Here is a 23,404-nt window from a genome sequence, read left to right on the forward strand (position 1 = left end):
TGATGTGTATAAATACGGATAAAAACAGGAATGTGTCTTAAAACAAAATTATTCTAACTTTATGGGCAACAGTATATATGGATCTACTTTAGAGTCACAAGCACAAGCAATATTAAAAGCTAATAATATTTCGAGAAAAAAAAAAGTTTTGCAATTTGTGTTTGCAAATATAGTACAGCTCTGGAGACCACTGCAATTTCCTCTGAAATCAGCATGCCTGCATGTATGATAGCCATTCCATTCCTGTGTCTGTTGAATTCCAACACAAGCACACCTTATTCTACTTAATTGACACCTGGTCCATGTTTTATTTAAGAAGGAGTGTAAAAACCACTTCTGTGGCCATATCTATCTTCTTGCTATAGGACTGGGCAGCTGGGTGGTAAAAACTGGGTGATAGTAGCTGGGTGGTAAAAACAGTGCTATTAGTACCGCAAAAGTAATTAGAATAAAAAAATAACAATTCAAAACTACTGAACTTCTGCTCTGACAACATTCCCAAACTCTGAAGAACGGTTTTCCTATCAGGACAATGCTCCTTGCCTCAGCTAGGTCAATAAAGGTGTGGATGACAGACCACTCGATGAAGACCCTGTTATGGGCAGCCCAATCTCCCAACCTGAACCCACTTCGAAAACTTTCAGAGAAAGTCACAAGCCATCAAACATTGCTGAGCTTCTTGAATTTCAATGCCAGGAGCTGTATAGTCATCCAACAGCAATGGTGGAGAGCTAAGACATGTGAAAGCTGTCACTGAAAATCAGGGTTATTCCACCAAATATTGATTTCTGAACTTTTCCCAAGTTAAAACATTGTGTTGTTTAGAAATGATTATGAACTTATTTTCTTTGCATTATTTAAGATCTCTTTGTTATTTTGACCATTTGTTGTGTTCTGTAAATATATGCTATAAATAACAGTATTTTTATTTGAAATTTGGGAGAAATGTTTTCAGTAGTTTAGAGAATAAATTGAAAATGTTAATTTTACTAGGGTGGCTGGGCGCACCCTTAGGGATAGGGTGAGGAGCTCAGTCACCAGGGAGGAGCTCGGAGTAGAGCCGCTGCTCCTCCACGTCGAGAGGGGCCAGCTGAGGTGGCTCAGGCATCTGTTTTGGATGCCTCCTTGGATGCCACCCTGGGGAGGTGTTCCGGGCATGTCCCACCGGGAGGAGACCTCGGAGACGACCCAGGACACGTTGGAGAGACTATGCCTCTCGGCTGGCCTGGGAACGCCTCGGGGTCCCCCCAGAAGAGCTGGAAGAGGTGTCTGGGGAGAGGGAAGTCTGGGCATCCCTGCTTAGACTGTTACCCCCACAACCCGGCCCCATATAAGCGGAAGATAATGGATGGATGGATGGATGGATGTTAATTTTACTCAAACACACACCTATAAATGGTAAAATCAGAGAAAGTAATAATTTTGCAGTGGTCTCTTTTGTTTTCTAGAGCTGTAGATAGATGTACTTTATTGATCCCAAACTGGGAAATTATAGTGCAGAAGCAGCATGAGACACAATAAAAACAGAATACAAGAGCAAACCAAAGTAAAAAATAGAGCATAAGAGCAAAATTACTATACATAATAAATTAGAAGTATAAAAACAGAACTGGGTAAAAACCAGGATAATTAAACTACAACATGCAAAAATACACTGTGAGGTGCAAAGTAAACTGTAATGTTGATGCAAAATGACATTTGAGTACATAGTGGACATATGTTTATGACCAGAGTTTAAACATCAGACAGTGGTGAGTTATTGTACAGTGCAAGTGGCAGGAAAGACTTCCTCTATCTGTCTGTTCTACAGCAGAGCTTTAACAGAAGGTGCTCTGCTGTCTGTTCAGTGTGTGGTGGAGAGGATACTCATCATTGCCCACAAAGGATATCAGTTTCCTCAGCATCCTCCTCTCCACCACGGTCTCAAAATTGTCCAGCCTGAGACATGTTGATAATCTCATGAAATCTGTTGGTGTCGCTGACTCTGATGCTGCTGCCCCAATGCACAACAGCAAAGAAGATGGCACCGGCCATAACAGACTGGAAGAAGATCTCGAACATCTTGTTGCATACATTGAAGGATCTAAGTTTCATCAGAAAATAGAGTCTGCTCATCCCCTTCGCGTACACAGAATGTGTAATATGATTTTGTGTGTTCTTGGAGGCCCTTCATTTAAAACTCTATCTGCCTCTGCATGTGATAATTGATCTAGAAGCAGATCCAGCCACTGTGGTACCACTGCTGCCCACAAAGGCTGCAGGTCACAAAAGTCATGGCATCCTCATCAGGACCAGCTCGCCGTACCCATGCAGGTAAGAAAAGTGCACCCCTGGGCATTTGCGTCACCTTACAGTCTGATGCCCCACACTGTTTGCAGCGGATCTTCTGCGTCTGTGTCCCCTCCACACCCTGAGGAAGCTGCCTCTCTTTAACACCAAGTGATGAGTACTCCTCCCTCAGTTGGCGGAGTTCTGTGCTGGCCATCTCCTCCACAGACATCTGAGCGAAGGCCTCGGGGGACAGCAAACCGCTCAGCAGGCCTGAACGCAGGTGGCTGCTTTTGGGGTTCTTAAGGTTGGCTATCTTGCTTCTCACACAGATTTTGTATTTGATCTGGCAAGATTTGTGGTGCTCATAAATGTTCTTCTCGATGTCTTCAGCCAGACTTGCTGCTTTGTCCTGATCAGAAGGTTCAGGTCTGAGGGCAGAGAGAAGGAGCTGAACACATTTGGGCCTTACAGATGAGAGATCAGGAAAAGCAGAGGAGGTTTGTGCTGCTAAAGTCTGTAGGTTGGTATGTTGTTTGGCAGAAGCCCCTGTGTCACATGTCTGTGAACTGGAGCAGGAATCCCTCTTCTTACAAATTCCTTTATCTCCATCTCCAGTTTCATCAACTGCAGAAACATCACAGGAGAGCTCAGTATCCTTCCTTTCATCTGTACATTTGATCCCTTGTCTCTCCTTACTGTATTGTCTTTTCCATTTAGTCAGTAAGTGCTTCACTGTCTTCTTCGCACCCTCATCTTTGCAGGATTTCAGGAGTCTGTACAGAACTTTGACAACATCTGTTGCTTCCAGCTGCTCTGCTGTGATGTGCAGTTTGTCAAGGTCACCAAGGAGAGCCATGATGTCCCCATATCTTCTGTCTGTATTTAGTTTCTCTATTTGCTGAACACAGTGAAGGATTTGCTTTGAGTTCATGATGGCTGCAAAGAGAAAACCCCACATATGGTCAGCGGTGTAATACACATTTAAGGTTCTTGTACTTTACTTTTTCCACTTTTTTTGCTTTACATGTCACATGTCAATAAATATACCTGAAAGCTTTAGTTAATTGACAGTTTTTCATTTTCCTGTTTTGCAAAAGTCGAATGTGTTGAGTTTTAAGGTTTGTGAACGACAAAGTTCCTTTATGTAATGGGTTTCAGATTTTCATTAAGCTTAAACTAAAAAAAGAAACCTAATTACTTTAAACCACTGTAGAAAGCACGTTTTTGTAACCTCACTAATAGCTGACTTCATAGAGATATGTGCAATGCTAAAACATCATATATATGATGACATGATATGATATACTCACGTAGATTTAACTCCTTACTAAATGTACGTTAAGTAGTTTAAAATTAAACATGTAAAACGAAGCTTACACATTACTGTAGCTGTAATTTAATGAAAAATATTAGATGTGATAGTACAACACTAATAGGGACTATTTTACTCCATAATAATAGTTTACTTTTCATAGTTTAAGTACATTTGGCTGACATTTCATAGCGTCATTTAACTATATTTTGAACGCACAATGTTTACTAGTACTAAAGATTACACAGAAAACATCGTTATTGTAAGCCTAAGATACAACTTTTAACAAGTGACCGCGCAAACAGCATTGTTTGATCAGTATGTTGTATATTTTTTCTAAAATATGTTTTAAATGCTGACTTACCTGAGCTCTGTCACTGCTGGCAGACACTTAACACCAGAACAAAACGTCTACACGGAGGCAGCCATGTTGAATGTGTCTGAAGAAGAGGGTGTTTTCTGACGTGGCCACTAGATGGGGCTGTCACCTCAGAGAAATAAATCCTTGTGAAGAGTTTGTTTCCACTTTCTCATACTGAAGTATAATTTACCTTTTGTGCATCACCCATTTTAAATTATGTTTGATATATTTTAATTATGTCCTACAAAGGTCTCAGATTCACTCAGTTGTTTGTTGATGTGTTGCTTTGTGTGGTAAGTGTTTCAGATGTGCGATGCATATGTGGTTTGAACAGGGTTTTCAAATAACTACATAGGGATTTAAGAGTATATTTGGTTTCAGTCATCAATTATTCAGAAACTAAACACATTGAATATGTTTTCAGTTTCTTGTTTGCTTATTTTCACAGCTCAGTGTGCAATAACAATAACACACATTGGATTTTCTCTCAGACTAAAAGGTGTATCCCAAAAAATGTCACTTTCACAGATGAATCCAAAGAATGACATGTCTGGTACTTTTTCAAAACATTGCTGGATGTTTTGTGACTCTATGAGCAGAAACATGCAGTTAATATGTACAAATAGCCAGGACAGGGATGAGAGACGAAAGGAGGAGTGGAATTTCACAGCAAGATCAGACAAGTTACGCAAAAGAAGATGAATGAGTGTTTTCAGAGTATTCATATTTGTGGGGGAAAAAATTACAGTGGCTCCAACACAATATTTTAAGCAACATATCTGCAAGTATTTATCATTTCATCCTGGGATAGCTTGATTTATGACACTTCTAAAGCATAATTACAAAAAACGAAGATCATTTGTACATAGCATCAATCACAAATAGGTTATTAATTTAGTATATTCAAGTAATAGGTAGGTAGTAGTGGTGGCAGTCAAGTAGTGGGTCATTCTCTGAAAAAGGTCATTTTTCTGTCTCAAGCCATTACAGTATGATTTTGTTAGCCTCATAGCATAATCGCCTAATTCACATTTTTGGCCAAATTGCGCTATCTGTAATTTAACTCTCCGAACACTCCTACTTCATTTTACGCAGATATCATAATTTGGCAAAAAATATGACTTAGCCAATTTTGCTATGAGGCTAATGATTTGGAAAAGGCTTAAGTGATATGATTAATTTCATTTGCAGACTAAAACGGTATGTTTTTGGAACAAATGTATGCTGTAAATTTGGTCGCATTTAATGTTTAATTCGTAAATTCAATGTGTTACAGGAACACATGTCCCCTCAAGTAAATTTACCCCTCTGCCATCGGCCACAGGAGTATTGTTGTACCCTGCGGCATCCATCCATTCATTCATTCATTATCTGAACCCGCTTTTATCCTCACTAGGGTCACGGGGGTTGCTTGGAGCCAATCCCAGCTACTTATATCCATGTATATGTCCATCTATGTCAATGCGATGAATCATGACCCAATCGTCCAGTTTCATTCAGGTTTGGTATTTAGGTGCAACTTGGGAAACTCTTGGATGAGTTCTTTGGATGTCGACCTTGACCTTCATTTTCAAGGTTAAATCGGGGTTGATGTGTCAAATTTGGCCTTCAGCAACAGTGTCAATGCTTCACCAAATCATCTGATCCCTTTCATGTATAGTATTTAGGTGGTTTTTAGGAAGCTTTTGGGCATTAACCTTGACCTTCATTTACAAGGTCAAATCAGGGTCAGTGTGTCACATTTAGAGAGCACTGCTGACATACATTTCTCAGGTCTTTCAGAGCCAGTTCATGGCTTATGGTGGCAGATAGGAAAAGCTAGCACAGATGAAGTGAGGGAATATTGATACTGTATTCTTCCTTAGGAGCAACAGGGGTATGGTGCAGCCCTCATTATCAAAAGGGATGGCTGAGGGGTCATTACGACATTTAACATTCAACAATCTATATCATGAAAGGGAAGGGGATTCTGTTTGTGTGTGTTTGTGTGTCTGTCTTGGGCATCACACAAATCCGGAAAGAGTTGACTGCTGCAGTTTGGCATGCTTATGAATTTTTGGTCAAGGAAGAGTCTAGCAAAAAAGGCAAGTTGATAGGACCAGTATTTTAGGAGATATTAGTAATTTTGGAATACAACACCCTTACAATCACCCATGCCCATAACGGTTGATGGGAAGCGCAGTACCAAGCTGCATGATGGGAAATTAAGTTAAAAAAAGGAACAACTAATTTACAAACTTCAGTCCCTAGATATTAATATACTAATTGTCATTTAAATTTTAAAGAATGATTTACCAAACAATTTTATGTCAGTACATATAAAATATAGACAAATCTATACATCTTTTCCCAAGCGTCAGCTCTCCCCCACAAGAAAACTATCACATCTAGAACCCGTGGTGTCCCACGGGTCAACGCGCTACTCTTGTTAAAATCAGTGAACCTCAATCCATTCTGGACCCACTCAGGGTCATATTTACGCTCAACCTATTGCTTATCTTCATCTGTCTAAATAAAAGGTTAACTCAAGTTAGCAAAGCAATTTTTTTTTTCTTTTAACCACACACTCTATGATCCACTTTTAACTCACAACCACCCCAGTTAAGAAAACTGGACATTTATAATGTGAATAACAGGCAAAAAAACCCTCTATGTGGTGTTCTCTTGAAGTCTAGCCACTGATGGTATGTCACAAAACATCACTGTCCCATGACTTCTCTTTATATATTTTCTGTAGACCTATGAAGAAAGATGAGTGATTAAGTCCATTGTTTTGTCTCGCATCTCATTGATTTATCTTCTATTGGGTACTTGTGGCCTAGATGCCCCTGTCTCAGGGCCAACCGGAGCCACATTTCAGCCCCAGGCCCTTTACTTTATTCAGAACTCTATTACTTTTACTTGCTGTTCTTTTTATGTGTTCTATCTGTGGTTTCTGAGGAGTTTTATGGCCCATTATTAAATTATTATTCCTATTTTTTTATTTATTATTCCCATTTTTCTCAGCTTAATCACAACGAAAAAGAAAAATACACAAAATTTTTACACAATCCCTTAATCACCATCCAAATATGCATCTTTATGTTTGTCATTATGTTACGGATGGATTCAGTTTCTAATGATGAAGCATTAATCTGTCTTGGTTTCCTTTGTGTACAAACATTATATATTGGAGTGAATGAGTTTTTAGGTCAAAATGACAATATAACCCAATGATGCACGTTTAATAACAGCACCATAATTCAGTGCTGTCAAATTATATGCAATATTACTCATGCTTAAACACTTCCATGACATATATATATGAAATCACTGTGCTTTAATGCAACCTGAGATATGACATCACCATTTTAATCTTATATTAAAAAATAGCTTTTAAGATTCATACAGCTGGGGCCAATGGCTGCAGAGGCCCTGAGGGAAAACTGATATGGTGTCTCTTTGCTTAATGGCTTCTGTTTCTAAGTCTGTAAACGGCAGCTTTTAAATCCCCAAATGGAGCTTCATGGAGGCTTTTAGCAATGTTAATGTTTAAGTTTTCTTTCTACCCACAAGTGTTGCTTCATAGCACCGTGAATGATTTAATTTCCAAGATGAATTGTGGGATCAAGAGAGGTGTGGGTCTTATTTCTGTTTTGGTTGTTATGACTGAACTAGTCGAGCAGATTGATACTCAGCTACTGATACTTTGCAAATTCTGTTGTTTCCTGCTTAAGGATATGCAATTTTATCATGAACACGTGACACAGTACATGACAGAGCTCAACTTCACCATGAAAACAACAATATGGCTTGATAAAAATGACCCATGTTTCTCTTACAGGTGCATAAATAAGTGCAGAAAAAAAGAAAAGGGACCTAGATGACGAAATAGGGACAAATCAACTAACTGTTAGGCAGAGGAGACTGGAGATGGATATGATGGAATGACAAGCTTTGTAGACACTGGACAAAAGTGTTTCTATTGTTGGTAAATGCTTGGTTTATTACCCTGCCCCCCGAAGGGGAAGCAAGGGGTATTGTTCTTGATTCATTTTTTTTGTTTGTTTGTTAACACTCTAGCAGCAAAACTATTGGTTTAATTCATACCAAATTGGGTTTATAGATTGCTAATGACCCAGAATAGATCTGATTACATTTTGGGAACAGTGGGTCAAAGTTCAAATGTTTTATGAATTAAAAAAAAAAAAATTCCCCCATTTACTTAAAATGGGCAAAATTTCACATGTCTATAAAACATCAATTTAGTTTCAATTTACTTAAAACTTGGCACATATATAGAGGCAATTGAAAAGTTGACACCATCACATGACATGCCATCAGCTGGATCAATTCCAAAATATGCAACAATACATGTGAAGGGCGGGATTTGTTGTGCCTGGCACCACTTGTTTTTATTTCTGTTTCTCTAATGGATGAAGGATAAAGTGTAATGATTCAGGTGAGGAAAGTTCAAAGATCAAGATAAATAGTCAAGACAGATTTTGAAGGTTAAAGGTCAGGGTTGTGGCGACCTCACAAAACACATTTTAGACCAAAACTGCTGGTAATTGACAAAACTGGATGAACAGGTTATCATTGTTAGTTATAGCATCATACCAGCCTATACCAGGGTGTCAATGGATCCTTACAAAGTCTTAAATGTGATTTATCCAAAAATGAAGGCATTAATTATCCTTAAAATCAATAAGTAATCCTTAAATGTGACACTCAAAGGTCTTAAAAAGAGGATCTCAATGTCAGTGGGATCCATATGATTGAAATCTGCATTGAACTGAGTTGGAGCGGACCATGTTCTCCACCTCCATTGTCGATGTGGCTGCTTGGAGCTGTGGCCAGGGGGTCTCTGGTGCCTGTCGTGGTGGTGATCCCCGAACCCGGTGGTGAACCCCAAAAGTAAGAGATGCCATCAAGCTGAAGAAGGAGTCTTATCGAGCCTTGTTGGCTCATGGGACTCCCAAGGCAGCTGATGGGTACTGGCAGGCCAGGCGTGCTGCAGCCCGAGCAGTTGTGGAGGAAAAAATTCGGGTCTGGGTGGAGTTTGGGGAGGCCATGGAGAAGGACTATCGGTCAGCCTCGAAGAAATTCTGGCAAACCGTTCAGCGCCTCAGGAGGAGAAAGCAGATCCCCATCAACACTGTTTACAGTGGAAGTGGGGAGTTGCTGACCTTGACTGGGGATGTTGTCGGATGGTGGAAGGAATACTTTGAGGATCTCCTCAATCCCACTGCCACGTCTTCCATGGAGGAAGCAGAGGCTGAGGTCTCAGAGGTGGACTCGTCCATCACCCAAGCTGAACTCACCGAGGTGGTTGGCAAGCTCCTCGGTGGCAGGGCACCAGGGGTGGATGAGATTCGCCCTGAGTACCTTAAGTCTCTGGATGTGCAGGGACTGTCTTGGCTGACACGTCTCTGTAACATTGCGTGGCAGTCGGGGACAGTACCTCTGGATTGGCAGACCGGGGTGGTGGTCCCCCTTTTTAAGAAGGGGGACCGGAGTATATACTCCAACCATAGGGGGATCACGCTCCTCAGCCTCCCGGGGAAAGTCTATTCCAGGGTACTGGAGAAGAATATCCGACCGATAGTCGAACCTCGGATTCAGGAGGAACAGCGTAGTTTTCGTCCTGGTCGCGGAATACTGGACCAATTCTATACCCTCCATCGGGTGCTCAAGGGTCCATGGGACTTCGCCCAACCAGTCCACATGTGTTTTGTGGATTTGGAGAAGGCGTTCGACCGTGTCCCTTGTGGTATCCTGTGGGGGGTGCTTCAGGCGTATGGGGTCCAAGGCCCTCTGCTAAGGGCAGTCCAGTCCTTGTATGACCAAAGCAGGAGCTGGTTCACATTGCCGGTAGTAAGTCAGACCTGTTCCAAGTGCATGTTGGACTCCAGCAGGGCTGCCCTTTGTCACCGGTTCTGTTCATAATTTTTATGGACAGAATTTCTAGGCACAGCCAGGGGCCGGAGGGGGTCCAGTTTGGGGACCACAGGATTTCATCTCTGCTTTTTGCGGATGATGTTCTCCTGTTGGCCTCATCAAACCTGGACCTTCAGCGTGCACTGGGCCGGTTTGCAGCCGAGTGTGAAGCGAGTGGGATGAGGATCAGCACCTCCAAATCCGAGACCATGGTTCTTGACTGGAAAAGGGTGGTTTGCCCTCTCTGGGTCGGTGGGGAGCCCTTGCCCCAAGAGGAGGAGTTCAAGTATCTCGGGGTCTTGTTCACGAGTGAGAGAAGGATGGAGCGTGAGATTGACAGACAGATCGGTGCAGCATCTGCAGTGATGCGGTTATTGTATCGGTCTGTCGTGGTGAAGAAGGAGCTGAGCCAAAAGGTGAAGCTCTTGATTTACCGGTCAATCTACATTCCTACTCTGACCTAGGGTCAAGAGCTTTGGGTCATGACCGAAAGGACAAGATCCCAGATACAAGCGGTCGAAATGAGCCTCCTACGTAGGGTGGCTGGGCACACCGTTAGGGATAGGGTGAGGAGTTCAGCCACCAGGGAGGAGCTTGGAGTAGAGCCGCTGCTCCTCCACATCAAGAGGGGCCAGCTGAGGTGGCTCGGGCATCTGCTTCGGATGCCTCCTGGGGAGGTGTTCCGGGCATGTCCCACCGGGAGGAGACCTCAGGTAAGACCTATGACATGCTGGAGAGACTATGTCTCTCAGCTGGCCTGGGAACGCCTCGGGGTCCCCCCGGAAGAGCTGAAGGAGGTGTCTGGGGAGAGGGAAGTCTGGGCATCCCTGCTTAGACTGTTACCCCCGCGACCCAGCCCCGGATAAAGTGGAAGAAAATGGATGGATGGATGGATGGATGGATGAAATCTCACCACTAGATGTTACACTATTATACCCTAAAGCATTCAGTGTGTATATGGGCTTGGACTTGACTTCATACCCTCCACCTTCCTCAACCTGTGAATTTCAGCTGCAGCTATAAATGCCAGAGTTTGTGTGTTGAAGTCCAAACCGGAACTGAATTATCTAAAGAAAGCCATTTTATTAGAAACCAAATATATTTCACTGAGCAAAAGTCTTAGGGCAGCTTTAACTTTGTTTTTTGTTTTTGTTTTTTGCAGGGTTGAAATGAGCTTAGCCTACATATTTATTTCTCATTCTCTTTTCTTCAGTTACAACAAGAAAATATAGGGAATATGTGCACAGCTTTAAAAGACATACAGAAAATGAACTAAATTGGTTATAAAAGTTAAAGTCACTGTTTAGTGTGCCCCCTGACCCCACGACAGGTAGAAGCACAATTAGAAACATCTGACATGTGAACAGAAAATGAATACAATAAATCTTATATTGTCTGAACTAAAAGGTTAAAGACATGTTAAGTGCAAAGGGGGTGGGGGGGGTCACACTAGATGCTACCTCACTGGTTTATAGAAGCTGTTTTTTCCACTGAGACTTTTGTTTTTACTGCTGTACATACGTACTTCCCATATATGCAGATTATATCTTAATACAAAGACTGAGAAATGCATATGTGTGTTCATTAGAACTTTACTAAACCAACAAACCTAATGTTGACCTTGGATTTCTGCACAGCACTGTATAAGCCACTATGTCATGGTTTTACTTAGCTGTATTATTTTCTTTTTTTACACTGTTATGTCTGTCCAATTTTCACTTTTTATTACAAACATATTGAGGCCACAGGTACAGTTCATTACTCAAAGTTTTAAGCTCTGATGCCAAGCACAGGAGACAAAAAAACAACAGTTTCCTTTGAGTAACAGTCTCATTTCCTTCAGTATTTTTCCACTTTGTCTTTCTGTTAACAAAGGGTTTATGTAATCTTTTCCTTGGACCATCTACAGCAGATGATTCCTGTAAATAGATAAACCATAGTTTCTTAAAATCAGCATATTGTGTCAGTTTTTTTTTTCTTTTTTTTAAAATACATGCAATCAGGTAAATCTCAGCCTGACCACACTGGGAAAACAAAAACATACATCAGTTTGTGAAGAACCATCTAATGACCATTGTTAACATTCCTGATGGCCAATACATTGGTCCTGTGACACCGTGAAACAAGGGCAACCCTCAAAACTGTCTTATCTAACGACAGATATGACAGAACAGCTTCTTTGTGGACCAGTGTTTGTCTCCCATTTCCAATTATTTTTCCAATTTTCAACTTTTTTTCCCAGTGTTCAGTCATGCAATTTTCTTATTTTAGCCCTCACTGTGATCTCTCTTAAACCCTAAACTGGTTGTTTTTGTACTTAAACCAAACCAAGAATATTTAATGACATTGGCACAGCAGTTATGAATATATGTGCAGGCCCAAAGTTTAGATGTGTTATATATGCAATAATGTAAGTGTGTGTTGACATGTTACAAGTTTCATTTAAGTGTTTGACTAAACTTTGCCTGCATGTGACTGTTTCTTTGGGGAAAAAGGTGCAATCTTCATGAACAAAACCTTCTAACTCCATGACCAATCCACTCACCCACAGACCTGATGAAAACTCAGGTAACCTATGTAGTTGTATGGGATTTGATTTGCGAAACACTGGGGTGGAGGAGAATAATCTGAGATATAAAGAGCTGAACAGAATAAGAACAAGAACATGAAAACTATTCCTACTGGGGTAAACTGTGCATGGGAACATTACATATGAACTGTGTATGTTGAAAGAAAAGTATTACATCAAAGGCTTTGCAAGGTTGTATTTTAGTAGTGTTATGCTTTTGGATTCATCTTATTCTAGAGAAATTCCTCTGTGTAGAGGAAGGATTGGCACCAGTATAGTAGTGGATTTAGGCTATAAGCATCTGGTATCAGTAATATCAGCCTGGCTTTACTCGAATTGGAAAGGAAATCAGTGCTAAACTGAACTATGTGACTTTTAAAACCACAGGAGGGTTCTTCACCTCTAAGTGTGTGTAGATGGAAATGGGTGGGGTCAGATTTGTCTGTCAGTGAACACACGTAAGAGACAAAAAAGCTCTTTTATCAGTCAGCACACAGCATGACTCCACTGCCTTTTTGTTTCCTGAAGCCACACACAACTGTTTTTCCAAAGCACACAAACAGTGTCTCCGTCCTTATCAAATAATTTCATTCTTGGCTGTTGAGCATTTGGTCTGCAGTTGGTCTGCACTTATACGCTCCCTCCTTATCTGTGTGAGAGTGGAATTTTACCAGCACGTTGTCACTGTGATGCCAGTCGGCCTTTAGGTGGCACCCTCTGCGTTGCAGTGAGTTCCTCTGAGCACTGCTGTATCACATCCTGCTTTTGTTGTCCCCGCCTCTTGAGCAGACCACGCCACATTTGATGGCTTGTACGCATGAGCAAACACACACATGCTCTGACACACAGACACACACTACCCCGCCCAGAGCTTGAGAAATCCTAAGACAAGAGGAGGAGGGGGGGTTCTTGTTAGAATGATCAGTTTCTTCATGGACAGGCACTCGTGACAACATGTTAAATCACTGAAAGCAACAAGAAAACAAAACAAATACAAGCTGTATATGTGTGTATTTGCAAATGATGCAACACAAGAAACTAGAAGGTACTCATAAAAACAGAGAAATGATGGGTTGAAGAAGTAAACATCTGCCAGACATATGTGGACGTCAATGTGCAGTTCTTTAAGCAGCTAAATCTATCTACTTACTGCATTTTTATCCACTTTTGTTTTTACAGATAATGAAACCATTGGGGATTTTTGTTATGTTACTGTTTTAAACAACACTTATTCACACCACTGCTAAAACACATGTGATAGACTATTACAGGCTGTGGTTTAATGTTATGAGAGCAAGGTCAAGCTCTATTTTGTGTCAGTGCTTAATGCTCTTGACAGTGTGAGAGTGAAGGGGGGTTGCCTGGCTGCTCCCATCCCATCACACACACCCACAAACCTACCCATCATGACCTTGAGGGTGATCACAGCTGACTGGAGTGGAAGTTCTGTTCTTTGTGTGTCTGTGTGTGTATAAGTGCATATTCCCTATCATCTTTTGTCCACATACAGACACATGTGTTTCTTGTTTTAGTTTGGGTGCAGGGTTATTAGAGTTCATGAAAACTAAAACTGGCAGTTAAGAAAATAAATCAAATGGCTTTAATAATAATAATTATGATGCATGTTGGGAAGACAAAAATCAAGTATGAAGGAAGAAATATTTTGAGAAAAAGATTAAGATATTGAAGGAATACATTTATGAGAGAAAAAAACTTGTATATTCATGAAAGAACATGAGAAGATTCAGCAAGATTATGAAGTAATGCATTTGCCGATGTCAATGTTGTCAGTTTGTTATAAAAATGAGACACTTTTCCGTCGTTGGAAGTTTTATCATTTCCCCAGGAATTTGAAAAACTTTGGCACTTTTCCACTGAATTTACTCAAAGAAAAAAACTTTTCCTCAGTCCCAAACTTTCCCTGAAAAAAGTATCTAGAAGGGGGGTAGGATTTTTCAGATTCCCTGGAATTCTTGAGAGGCAGGACTGTGTGCTGAAGAACGCTGATTGATGCAGCATTCCACCACATTTAAGCCAATGTGTGTCTGTGTCTTTTCCTTGTGGATAGTACGGTTTTATTTGCAATGTAATAAGAGATGAGGAACAACAGAACAACTTGAGCTTCCTCCATCCTGGCGTATTGTGCTGCACAAATGATGACGCTGACTTGTCGGTTGCCGTATATAGTTTCACTGTTCTTTCTTGGCCGGATCTTAGCTGTTCTTACTGCGCTCTTTTGGACGGAGATCTCTGCTGTTGTTCCTGGTATCTGCTGGAGCCATCCTCTCAGCTTGGGGGTTCCTCCTTCTAGTGCCCTGCTCACTACTGGCACTACTATTGCCTTCAAACCCCACATTTTCTCTAGTTCCACTTTCAGCTCTTGGTATTTCTCGAGCTTGTTGTGGTTGTGTTCTTTCTTTCATCTGATGCTGGTATCACTTGGGATTGCTACATCTATCACATCCACTGTAATACTGTAATACTGTAATATAAATAAATAAATAAATAAATAAATACACCCACACACACACGCACACACACACACACATGTCACAGTTTGTAGCTGGAAACAATGCTAACTAAATACGAGAGGAAATACGAGTCACCAAACACCAACCAAAAAACAGCCACTGTGATGTCTGTTCAAGCCGATCATACTATTGTTCGTTTCTGATAAAGCTGTTTTTCGACAACCAGAAACAGTGAGGAAATGTAACTGATATCAGCTTGTTTTGTTTGCTCTGCAGTGAAGGGATGAGTCAAACACAGAATCACCAGATACAGTAGCCTGTGTCACTGGAGAAAAGTGAGAAACTCAATGTGTGCATCCTCCAGCTGGAAAATATTCATTGAGTTGTTTATTTCTTTTAAAGGGGTCATATTTTGCTAAACCCACTTTTATTAGTCTTTGGTAGGCATGGGAATCGAGAACCAGTTCTTTTTGAGAACTGGTTCCCAGTAGCCTGATTCCTTGGAATCGTTTGCCTGCCTGCTTAACGATTCTGCTTATCTATTTCACCTTCATTGTGCATGCGCGATGATGTCACACGTACGCTGCATTGGTTCGGTCAGAACATAACCAACATGGCGTTGAGGCAGAAACGGTCTAAAAAGATGACACCAGGGCCACTTACTTGGAACACTTGCAAAGCTTCCATGTCTTCAAAAGGGTGGAATCCCTCCAATATCCTCAAACATTCCTCCACAGCATGTGAATCATTTACAGGAATGTCACGTATTTGATACTCTACTCAGCGGCGCTTGTGAATGTAGTGGCAAAATGAAAGCCAGGCCGGTTCCAGTGTGGGCAACAAACATCGTAACTCCTCAAATACAAGTTTCCGAAGGTAAGAAGGGAAAGGAAATGGGGTGCACAACAATGGGAGACAAGCTGAGCAGAGTCAAATCGGTTCCATGTAGTACAAATGTGACAACAGAAGAATTAGTAAAGCGTCTTCAGTTTCACTTTCACTGTATGCCCCCCCCCGAACCGGCCCAGCGTCATTTGTTATTATTATTTGTACATACTGTATATGTTATATTTTCTGTGCAGAGATGGAAATATAAAAGACAGTTAATACAAACACACCTGTTTGTACTCTTTTATTCCCTCACCCAATGAGAATCGATAAGAGAATCGATAAGGAATCAGATCGATAGGCAATATCGATAATTGAATCGGAATCGTTAAATTCTTGATGATTCCCATCCCTAGTCTTTGGTACATTTATTTTTGCTTTTGGGGACCCTAATAGTTCAAGACTTCTGACGAACATTTCTGTTCATTGTAGTCCATACTGAAAATGTGTCAAAACTTCGAGCCGATTACCTAAAATGTTCAGTTGTTGGTTTAACGGGTCAGAGCAGCACAGCCAACAACCTGGAAGGGGTGGGGCATGAAGTGGCTCATGTGCATTTAAAGGGCCAGCGCTCAAAACAACCTATCTGGTGTCATTAATCAGAAATAGGGTTGAAGATGGGCCTGTGGAGTTTAACTAATGAAGAATTCAGACCCAAGCATAGCATTTATAGTTTATGTAGACCACAGGGAAATGTTTTAAAATGCATAATTCCATTTAAAAAAAAAAAAAAAAAAGGCAAAATATCACTCCTTTAACATAGATAGCACTGTTAGGACATTAAAAGTGTAAAAGCAGTGACCTGAACCCATAACAGAAACTATAGATTTTTTAATGGTGCTCATACATTTGACTTTGAAATGAAGGACATGATCCTCTGTTCCTGACCATATGTTCCTTCTGCTGCACAATTATCCACATTGATTCATCACATTTGTTTTCCCATGAAATCCCCCTCTCCCACACACACATGCTCAGCCTTATGGGAAATCCACCACCAACACCACTGGGCCTGGGTTACAAATAACCAAATCCTACCACGTTGCTCACAGTTGTGGCCCATCCAGTGGACTAACGTTTGTAATGTGATCGCAGCAGAGGGCAAGGCTCAGACTGCGAACTATGCACAGGTGTGAGGGTCTGTTCAGTCATGTGAAGTGTGTCAGTCGTCTCAAGTAGTAAAATATTCAGAATGACTCTAAAATGCAAAGGAGTGAAGGATAAAATGGGAGATCAGAACTAAGCAAGGGTTTATCATTTCTGCTTGACTTTTGCACCAAATACAAAAACGTTAATGTCATGAAATAGTGCCAGTATCCTGCATTTTAGCATAAATAGATGTGAATTAATTTGCCTTTTTGTGCACGACATCCAGTTAACAGTTATTCAAGCTTTAATTAAAACAAGAATATGCAACGATGACTTTAAAACTACCTGTGTTAAATCTCTCAAACCCTCTTTTGTTTGTGTATCAGTGTCTTTCCCCAACCCTGATCAAGTGCTGTCATATCCGGCTCCTAGCCATAAAAAGTTTAATCAGTATAACAATGCTGATAACACTGGGAAAAACAAACAGCATATGCTGTTCATGAACAACCCACAGTTATGTTAATACCAAGAGTGGCACAACTACATATACAGTGAACAAAAATATGAACGCAACACTTTTGTTTTTGCCCCCATTTTTCCTGAGCTGAACTCAAAGATCTAAGACTTTTTCTATGTACACAAAAGGCCTATTTCTCTCAAATATTGTTCACAATATTGTTCTGTCTAAATCTGTGTTTTTGTGCACTTCTCCTTTGCCGAAATAATCCATCCACCTCACAGGTGTGGCATATCAAAATGTTGGTTAGACAGCATGATTATTGCACAGGTGTGCCTTAGGCTGGCCACAATAAAGGGACACTCTAAAATGTGCAGTTTTATCACACAGCACAATGTGTGCAAGTTTTGAGGAAGTGTGCAATTGGCATGCTGACTGCAGGAATGTCCACCAGAGCTGTTGCCCATGAACTGAATGTTCATTTCTCTACCATAACCAATCTCCAAAGGTGTTTCAGAGAATTTGGCAGTACATCCAATTGGCCTCACAACCGCAGACCACATGTAACCACACCAGCCCAGGACCTCCACATCCAGCATCTTCATCTCCAAGGTCGTGTGAGTCCAGCCACCTGGACAGCTGCTGCAACAATCGGTTTGCTTAACCAAAGAATTTCTGCACAAGCTGTCAGACACCATCTCAAGGAAGCTCATCTGCATGCTCGTTGTCCTCATCGAGGTCTCAACCTGATTGTAGTTTGTCATTATCACTGACTTGAGTGGACAAATGCTCACATTTGATGGCATCTGGCACTTTGGAGAGGTGTTCTCTTCACGAATGTATCCTGATTTTCACTGTACAGGGCAGAGGGAAGACAGAGTGTATGGCGTCATGTGGGTGAGCAGTTTGCTGATGTCAGTGTTGTGAATCGAGTGGCCCATGGTGGCGGTGGGGTTATGGTATGGGCAGACATATGTTATGGACAATGAACACAGGTGCATTTTATTGATGGCATTTTGAATGCACAGACATACCATGACGAGATCCTGAGGCCCATTGTTGTGCCATTCATCCACGACCATCACCCCATGTTGCAGCATGATAGTGCACAGCCCCATGTTGCAAGGATCTGTACACAATTCCTGGAAGCTGAAAACTTCCCAGTTCTTGCGTGGCCAGCATACTCACCGGACATGTCACCCATTGAGCATGTTTGGGATGCTCTGGATTGGCGTGTACAACAGCATGTTCCAGTTCCTGCCAATATCCAGCAACTTCACACAGCCATTGAAAGGGAGTGGACCAATATTCCACAGGCCACAATCAACAACCTGATCAGCTCTATGCGAAGGAGATGTGTTGTACTGTGTGAGGCAAATGGTGGTCCCACCAGATACTGACTGGTTTTCTGACTCCCCCGGACCCCACAAATACAGTACATTCTAGAGTGGCCTTTTATTGTGGCCAGCCAAAGGCACACCTGTGCAATAATCATGCTGTCTAATCAGCATCTTGATATGCCACACCTATGAGGTGGATGGATTACCTTGGCAAAGGAGAAGTGCTCACTAACAGATTTAGACAGATTTGTGAACAATATTTGAGACAAATAGGCCTTTTGTTTACTTTGGAAAAAGTCTTAGATCTTTGAGTTCAGCTCATGAAAATGGGAACAAAAACAAAGGTGTTGCATTTATATTTTTATTTAGTGTAAATAGGAAGTGAATTGAAAAAATGGTATAATACATATTCATGATTGAGAAAGCACACAGTGGCAACATTTTTAGGGCTGTTTATTTTTCATATGATCTAGTTTAATGTTGTTCATGTAGAAGCCACAAAGCAGCCACATATATGTCTAATCTGTTCATGTGTCCTCCTTTTTGTGTGGATCTGTGTGTATGTGTAATAGCAGTGGGTGTTGCGCACTCAGCTTTAACTGCTGTGGTGTGTGGCATTGCTATGAACTAATTTATAACTATCATGATTATTGTTTTTCATTCTAACATTCTTTCTGGTGAAAGCATAAAATATCATTCCAAAGCATTAGGATGGTCCAATCACAACACTAAAGTCATATCTCTGCTGGTATGCACTTAAATGTTTCCAGCTCTCATAAACTCATGCATATCTGAGGCTGAGCTGTAAAAGCATAATGCACACAGTTAATCATACCTGTACGAAGAGGTTGAAACAGGTGTGTTTACGTACCTGAAGATAAGAACTGAAAGCGCTTTTGTTTGTCAGGGTAGCACCCATTGTGTTAATGACCATTGTAACAGTAGGCTTTTGTGTTTCTGTACCATATCTTCTCTCACTGCAGCATCGGCGACTTCAAATAGAAGCAGAAAGTCAAGTTTAGTACAAATTCCTCTGGAATTTAATGCCTAAGATGACTCTACCGCCGCTAACATGAGAACATTCTCCTCGGGTTGTGATTGTAAACCCTGGAAGCAAATTTGTGATTTATGATATTATAACATTTCTCCAAAACAAGAGATAGGAGAGCCTCAGGACAAAAAAAAATCGTGCCCAAGCACCACCCACAGGAGTAAACATCACATCCTGACAAGAATCAAGACTTTCCTCAGAAATACAATGTCACATAAGATCGTCTAAATCAGGGGTGCCCACACCATTTTAGCTTGTGAGTTACTTTTAAAATAACCAAGACAAAATGATGTACATCAACTAAGTACTAATATATATGTCAGTGGATAGGTCAGTAGCTACTACTAGTGCTTTCACTAGTGGCTGTTTAGCTCAATGGGTAACACTAATGACTATGATGGAGACCGGGGTTTGATTCCTGGCAGCAGCAGTAATAATAATGTCATTTAGCCCATAGGCTAACTTAATTTTTTTCTAATGCCATGCAATCTACCCACACTACCTTTGCCCCTGGTCTAAATCCAATGGCTGTACTATCAGTGGAAAAGACACTTACCAGGGACATGTCTGACTTTAACAATAAAGTCATGGAAAAATTAGTCATGTTTGAAAGATAAACGGGTGAAATTTACATATAAGAAATATAGGACTGAAAACACATACTGTGTATTTTTATTTTTATTTAAATTAATATTTTAAAATAGTGGTGCACGTGCTTTGGTGTATCCTAGTCATGATATGTGGTTATAGTGCATCCAAAAACTGACTCGCATGCTACGTCCCACCAAAATCTTTTTCATCAGCTTCACCACTGCTTTGGATCTTGACTAATGTCTTTAAACTCAATAGTACAGACAGTAAACAGTAAAGAACAAACAAATCGGATAGCAGGCCAACTCCCATGATCTGGACGTTAAAATTTCAGCTTTTATCAAGGAAATCTGGTTAGTGTTTTTCCAGATATTAAATGTACCAGTGTCATCATGACCAAGAAATTAGCCCTCTCTAAATATATTACCAGCCCATAAGTTACTTTGTTAAATATAAAAATATACCTGAAATTTCGGATTCAAAAAGAAGACTTAACATAATGGCAGCCATGTTTGTGAGCCACATTCGTCCCCTGCATCTATTATTCACTGGTGATGATGGAAAAAGGATTAAAATGGGTGGTATGTTATAGATTTGGTGTCAGGCTACTGAATGTATGTCAGAGGACCAGAATATTGTATATGTGTGGTACTGTTGTTCAGAGACTGCTGGTGGTTTGGAGGAGAGCTTCAGGGCTTCATTAGGTTACTGGCTGATAGACCATGAGCTATTGTGAAGGCGCTGTGACCGGTGTCTTCACCGTTGTCGTTGTCATCGTCGTAATTGTCATTGTCGTCGTTGTCATCATCTTTGTCGTCATCTTCGTTGTCGTTTTTGTTGTCATTGTGTTCATCTTTGTCGTCTTTGCTGTTGTCATCATCATCATCTTCATTAGCAATTTCTTCAAACATCTTCTCTGACCAAACTACTGGTCAGCTTTATTTCAAATTTGTTATCTAGCTTCCTTGGGACAATGTCTACAAAGTTTTTTTCAGTTTTGAGAAATTTGGATTTTTGAATTTTTGACACATTTTTGAAATATTCTCCAGTGAAAGTATCACCCACTTCTATCAGGAGATTGATCTCCCACATCAAGACCACAGGACTCTGGTGACAGAACATGACAACCTCACAAATTCAAGTTGTTATTGATTCTTGATTGAACATGCCGATGAGCTACAGGGCCATTGGTCCTATTTTTTTTTCTCTCAGAGAGAGCCATCAAGAACATAGCATACATACTGACCAGCCTCAGAAGTTTTGCAGTTGGACAAGAACTAAAACTTTATTTAATTGTAACTAAAATACGGTCCTTCTGCTGTTTTCTTTTACATGTTATGGTCCCAGTTTGAAAAGTTCTTGGCTCTTGTGCACAAAGCATTTCCCCAAAAACAGACACAGAGGCAGCATGTACTGTCCTTTTTACATTTTTAGCTTGTGATTCCCCCCACCCCCTCCTCATGTGGTAATTTCCGCTGGATGATTGAGTCTGAATTCCAGATATCCCACAGTTAAGATTCATGTGGCTGTGGTGTGTGGATCGGACACTGCTTACCCTTAACTCTCTTCTACCTTTCTTTTCCTTCTCCATTTCTGCCTCCCATCATTGTTCTCTTCTTAATTTCCTGCTGTCCACTCTCCTTTCTCCCTCTTTTCCTATCTTCATCGTTACCCCCCCACTGAACACATTCCTCCAACCCTCCTACATCCTTTATTTCTCCTCTCGGCGCCTGTCTTCCACTTCAGCTGTCTGATGACTGCATGATTAGGAGCTTGGAGAATCACAATCAGTGCTGATGGCATAAAAAAGTGTGAACAAATGTGTGGGGTGTGGTGTGTGATTGCATATAATCCATGGGAATGTGCACAAATGTATGTATTGCATATGTTCATGTGCACACTCAGACTAATTCCTGCTTGGTCATGAGGCAAAGACATTAGTGGCCAACTGAGAGCAGGAGTCATCACTTCTCTCTTACTGTCTCTCTTTGAATAATCAATATACAGCCCATACACAAACACACATTGTTTAGTTTAGAGCCGTGAGATGAGAAAGCACTGTGAACAGAGTAGGTGTTGAAAAGGGTGATATTACCCTTACTGTTGTTTTTCTTTGCAGTGAACAAAAATAAAAACACTGACAAACAAGAAAAGCACTTGGGAAGCGCTGACCTCCACCAAGGCCGATCAGTGCCCCCCCCCGATGTTTGTCTGTCTGTCTGTCTCGTCTGTCTGTCTGTCTCGTTTGTCTGTGTGCAAGATAACTCAAAAAATTATGGACGGATTTGGATGAAAATTTCAGGAAATGCTGATACTGGCACAAGGAAAAAATGATAAAATTTTGGTGGTGATCGGGGGTGGGGGGCCATGGGGGCCCACTCATCTGCCTTGGCGGAAGTCTGCGCTCTCTGAATGCTTTTCTAGAAAAGAGAGCGCAGACCTCCGCCAAGGCAGATGAGTGGGCCCCCATGGCCCCCCACCCCCGATCACCACCAAAATTTTATCATTTGTTCCTTGTGCCAGTATCAACATATCCTGAAATTTTCATCCAAATCCGTCCACAACTTTTTGAGTTATCTTGCACACGGACAGACAAACAGACAGACAAACCAACGCCGGCAAAAACATTACCTCCTTGGCGGAGGTAAAAAATCTCATTATTTCTGCAGACTCTACTGATACAATCTTTGTCACTTAATTCCGCACAGCAAAGTGCAAACTGTGAGCAAACTGCCATTTTTGCAGACTTTTCCTGCTTTTTTTCCTCTTTTCATTTCATATTATCATGCCACAGAGGAGCGTACTATATTTCCTCGAATAAAAACCAAGAGTCAGTTACAAGTTGGGTCTGTGATCATGAATGTGGGCAGGCTTGACACAAAAAAAGGTAGCCATACTGATAGTTGGTCATCACACTGTAGCCACAGAGACAATCCAGACAATCCAGACAATGCCATAGTGGTTGGTTAGTTTTAATCACAAAAAGGTTTAGAAACAGAATGAAATGAGGAAGACAGCGAGAAAACACAAAATAAATGCTTTGCCTGGCCCATGTCATCACTTTCCATTTTTTCTTTATTTTTTC

The 23,404-nt window shown here is 41.1% G+C and overlaps 1 protein-coding gene across 2 annotated transcripts; it reads right to left on the minus strand.

The window, feature by feature from the left end:
• Positions 1-1,479: 1,479 nt before the first annotated feature.
• tceanc (transcription elongation factor A N-terminal and central domain containing) lies at positions 1,480-19,569 on the minus strand. 2 transcript variants are annotated; one of them, XM_030150227.1, is made up of 2 exons: positions 19,549-19,569; positions 1,480-3,207 (listed from the first exon to the last, which is right to left on the minus strand). In XM_030150227.1, the coding sequence occupies exon 2, from the start codon at positions 3,200-3,202 to the stop codon at positions 2,210-2,212; it is 993 nt and encodes a 330-aa protein (XP_030006087.1). In that variant the 5' UTR covers positions 3,203-3,207; positions 19,549-19,569; the 3' UTR covers positions 1,480-2,209. The 2 variants fall into 2 exon arrangements, with proteins under 2 accessions (XP_030006087.1, XP_030006079.1); XM_030150219.1 differs by lacking the exon at positions 19,549-19,569 and adding an exon at positions 3,948-3,985 and having other exon boundaries at positions 1,481-3,206.
• Positions 19,570-23,404: the final 3,835 nt, after the last annotated feature.

Source organism: Sphaeramia orbicularis, chromosome 2 (genome assembly GCF_902148855.1).
Source record: "Sphaeramia orbicularis chromosome 2, fSphaOr1.1, whole genome shotgun sequence".
Lineage (NCBI taxonomy): Eukaryota > Metazoa > Chordata > Actinopteri > Kurtiformes > Apogonidae > Sphaeramia > Sphaeramia orbicularis.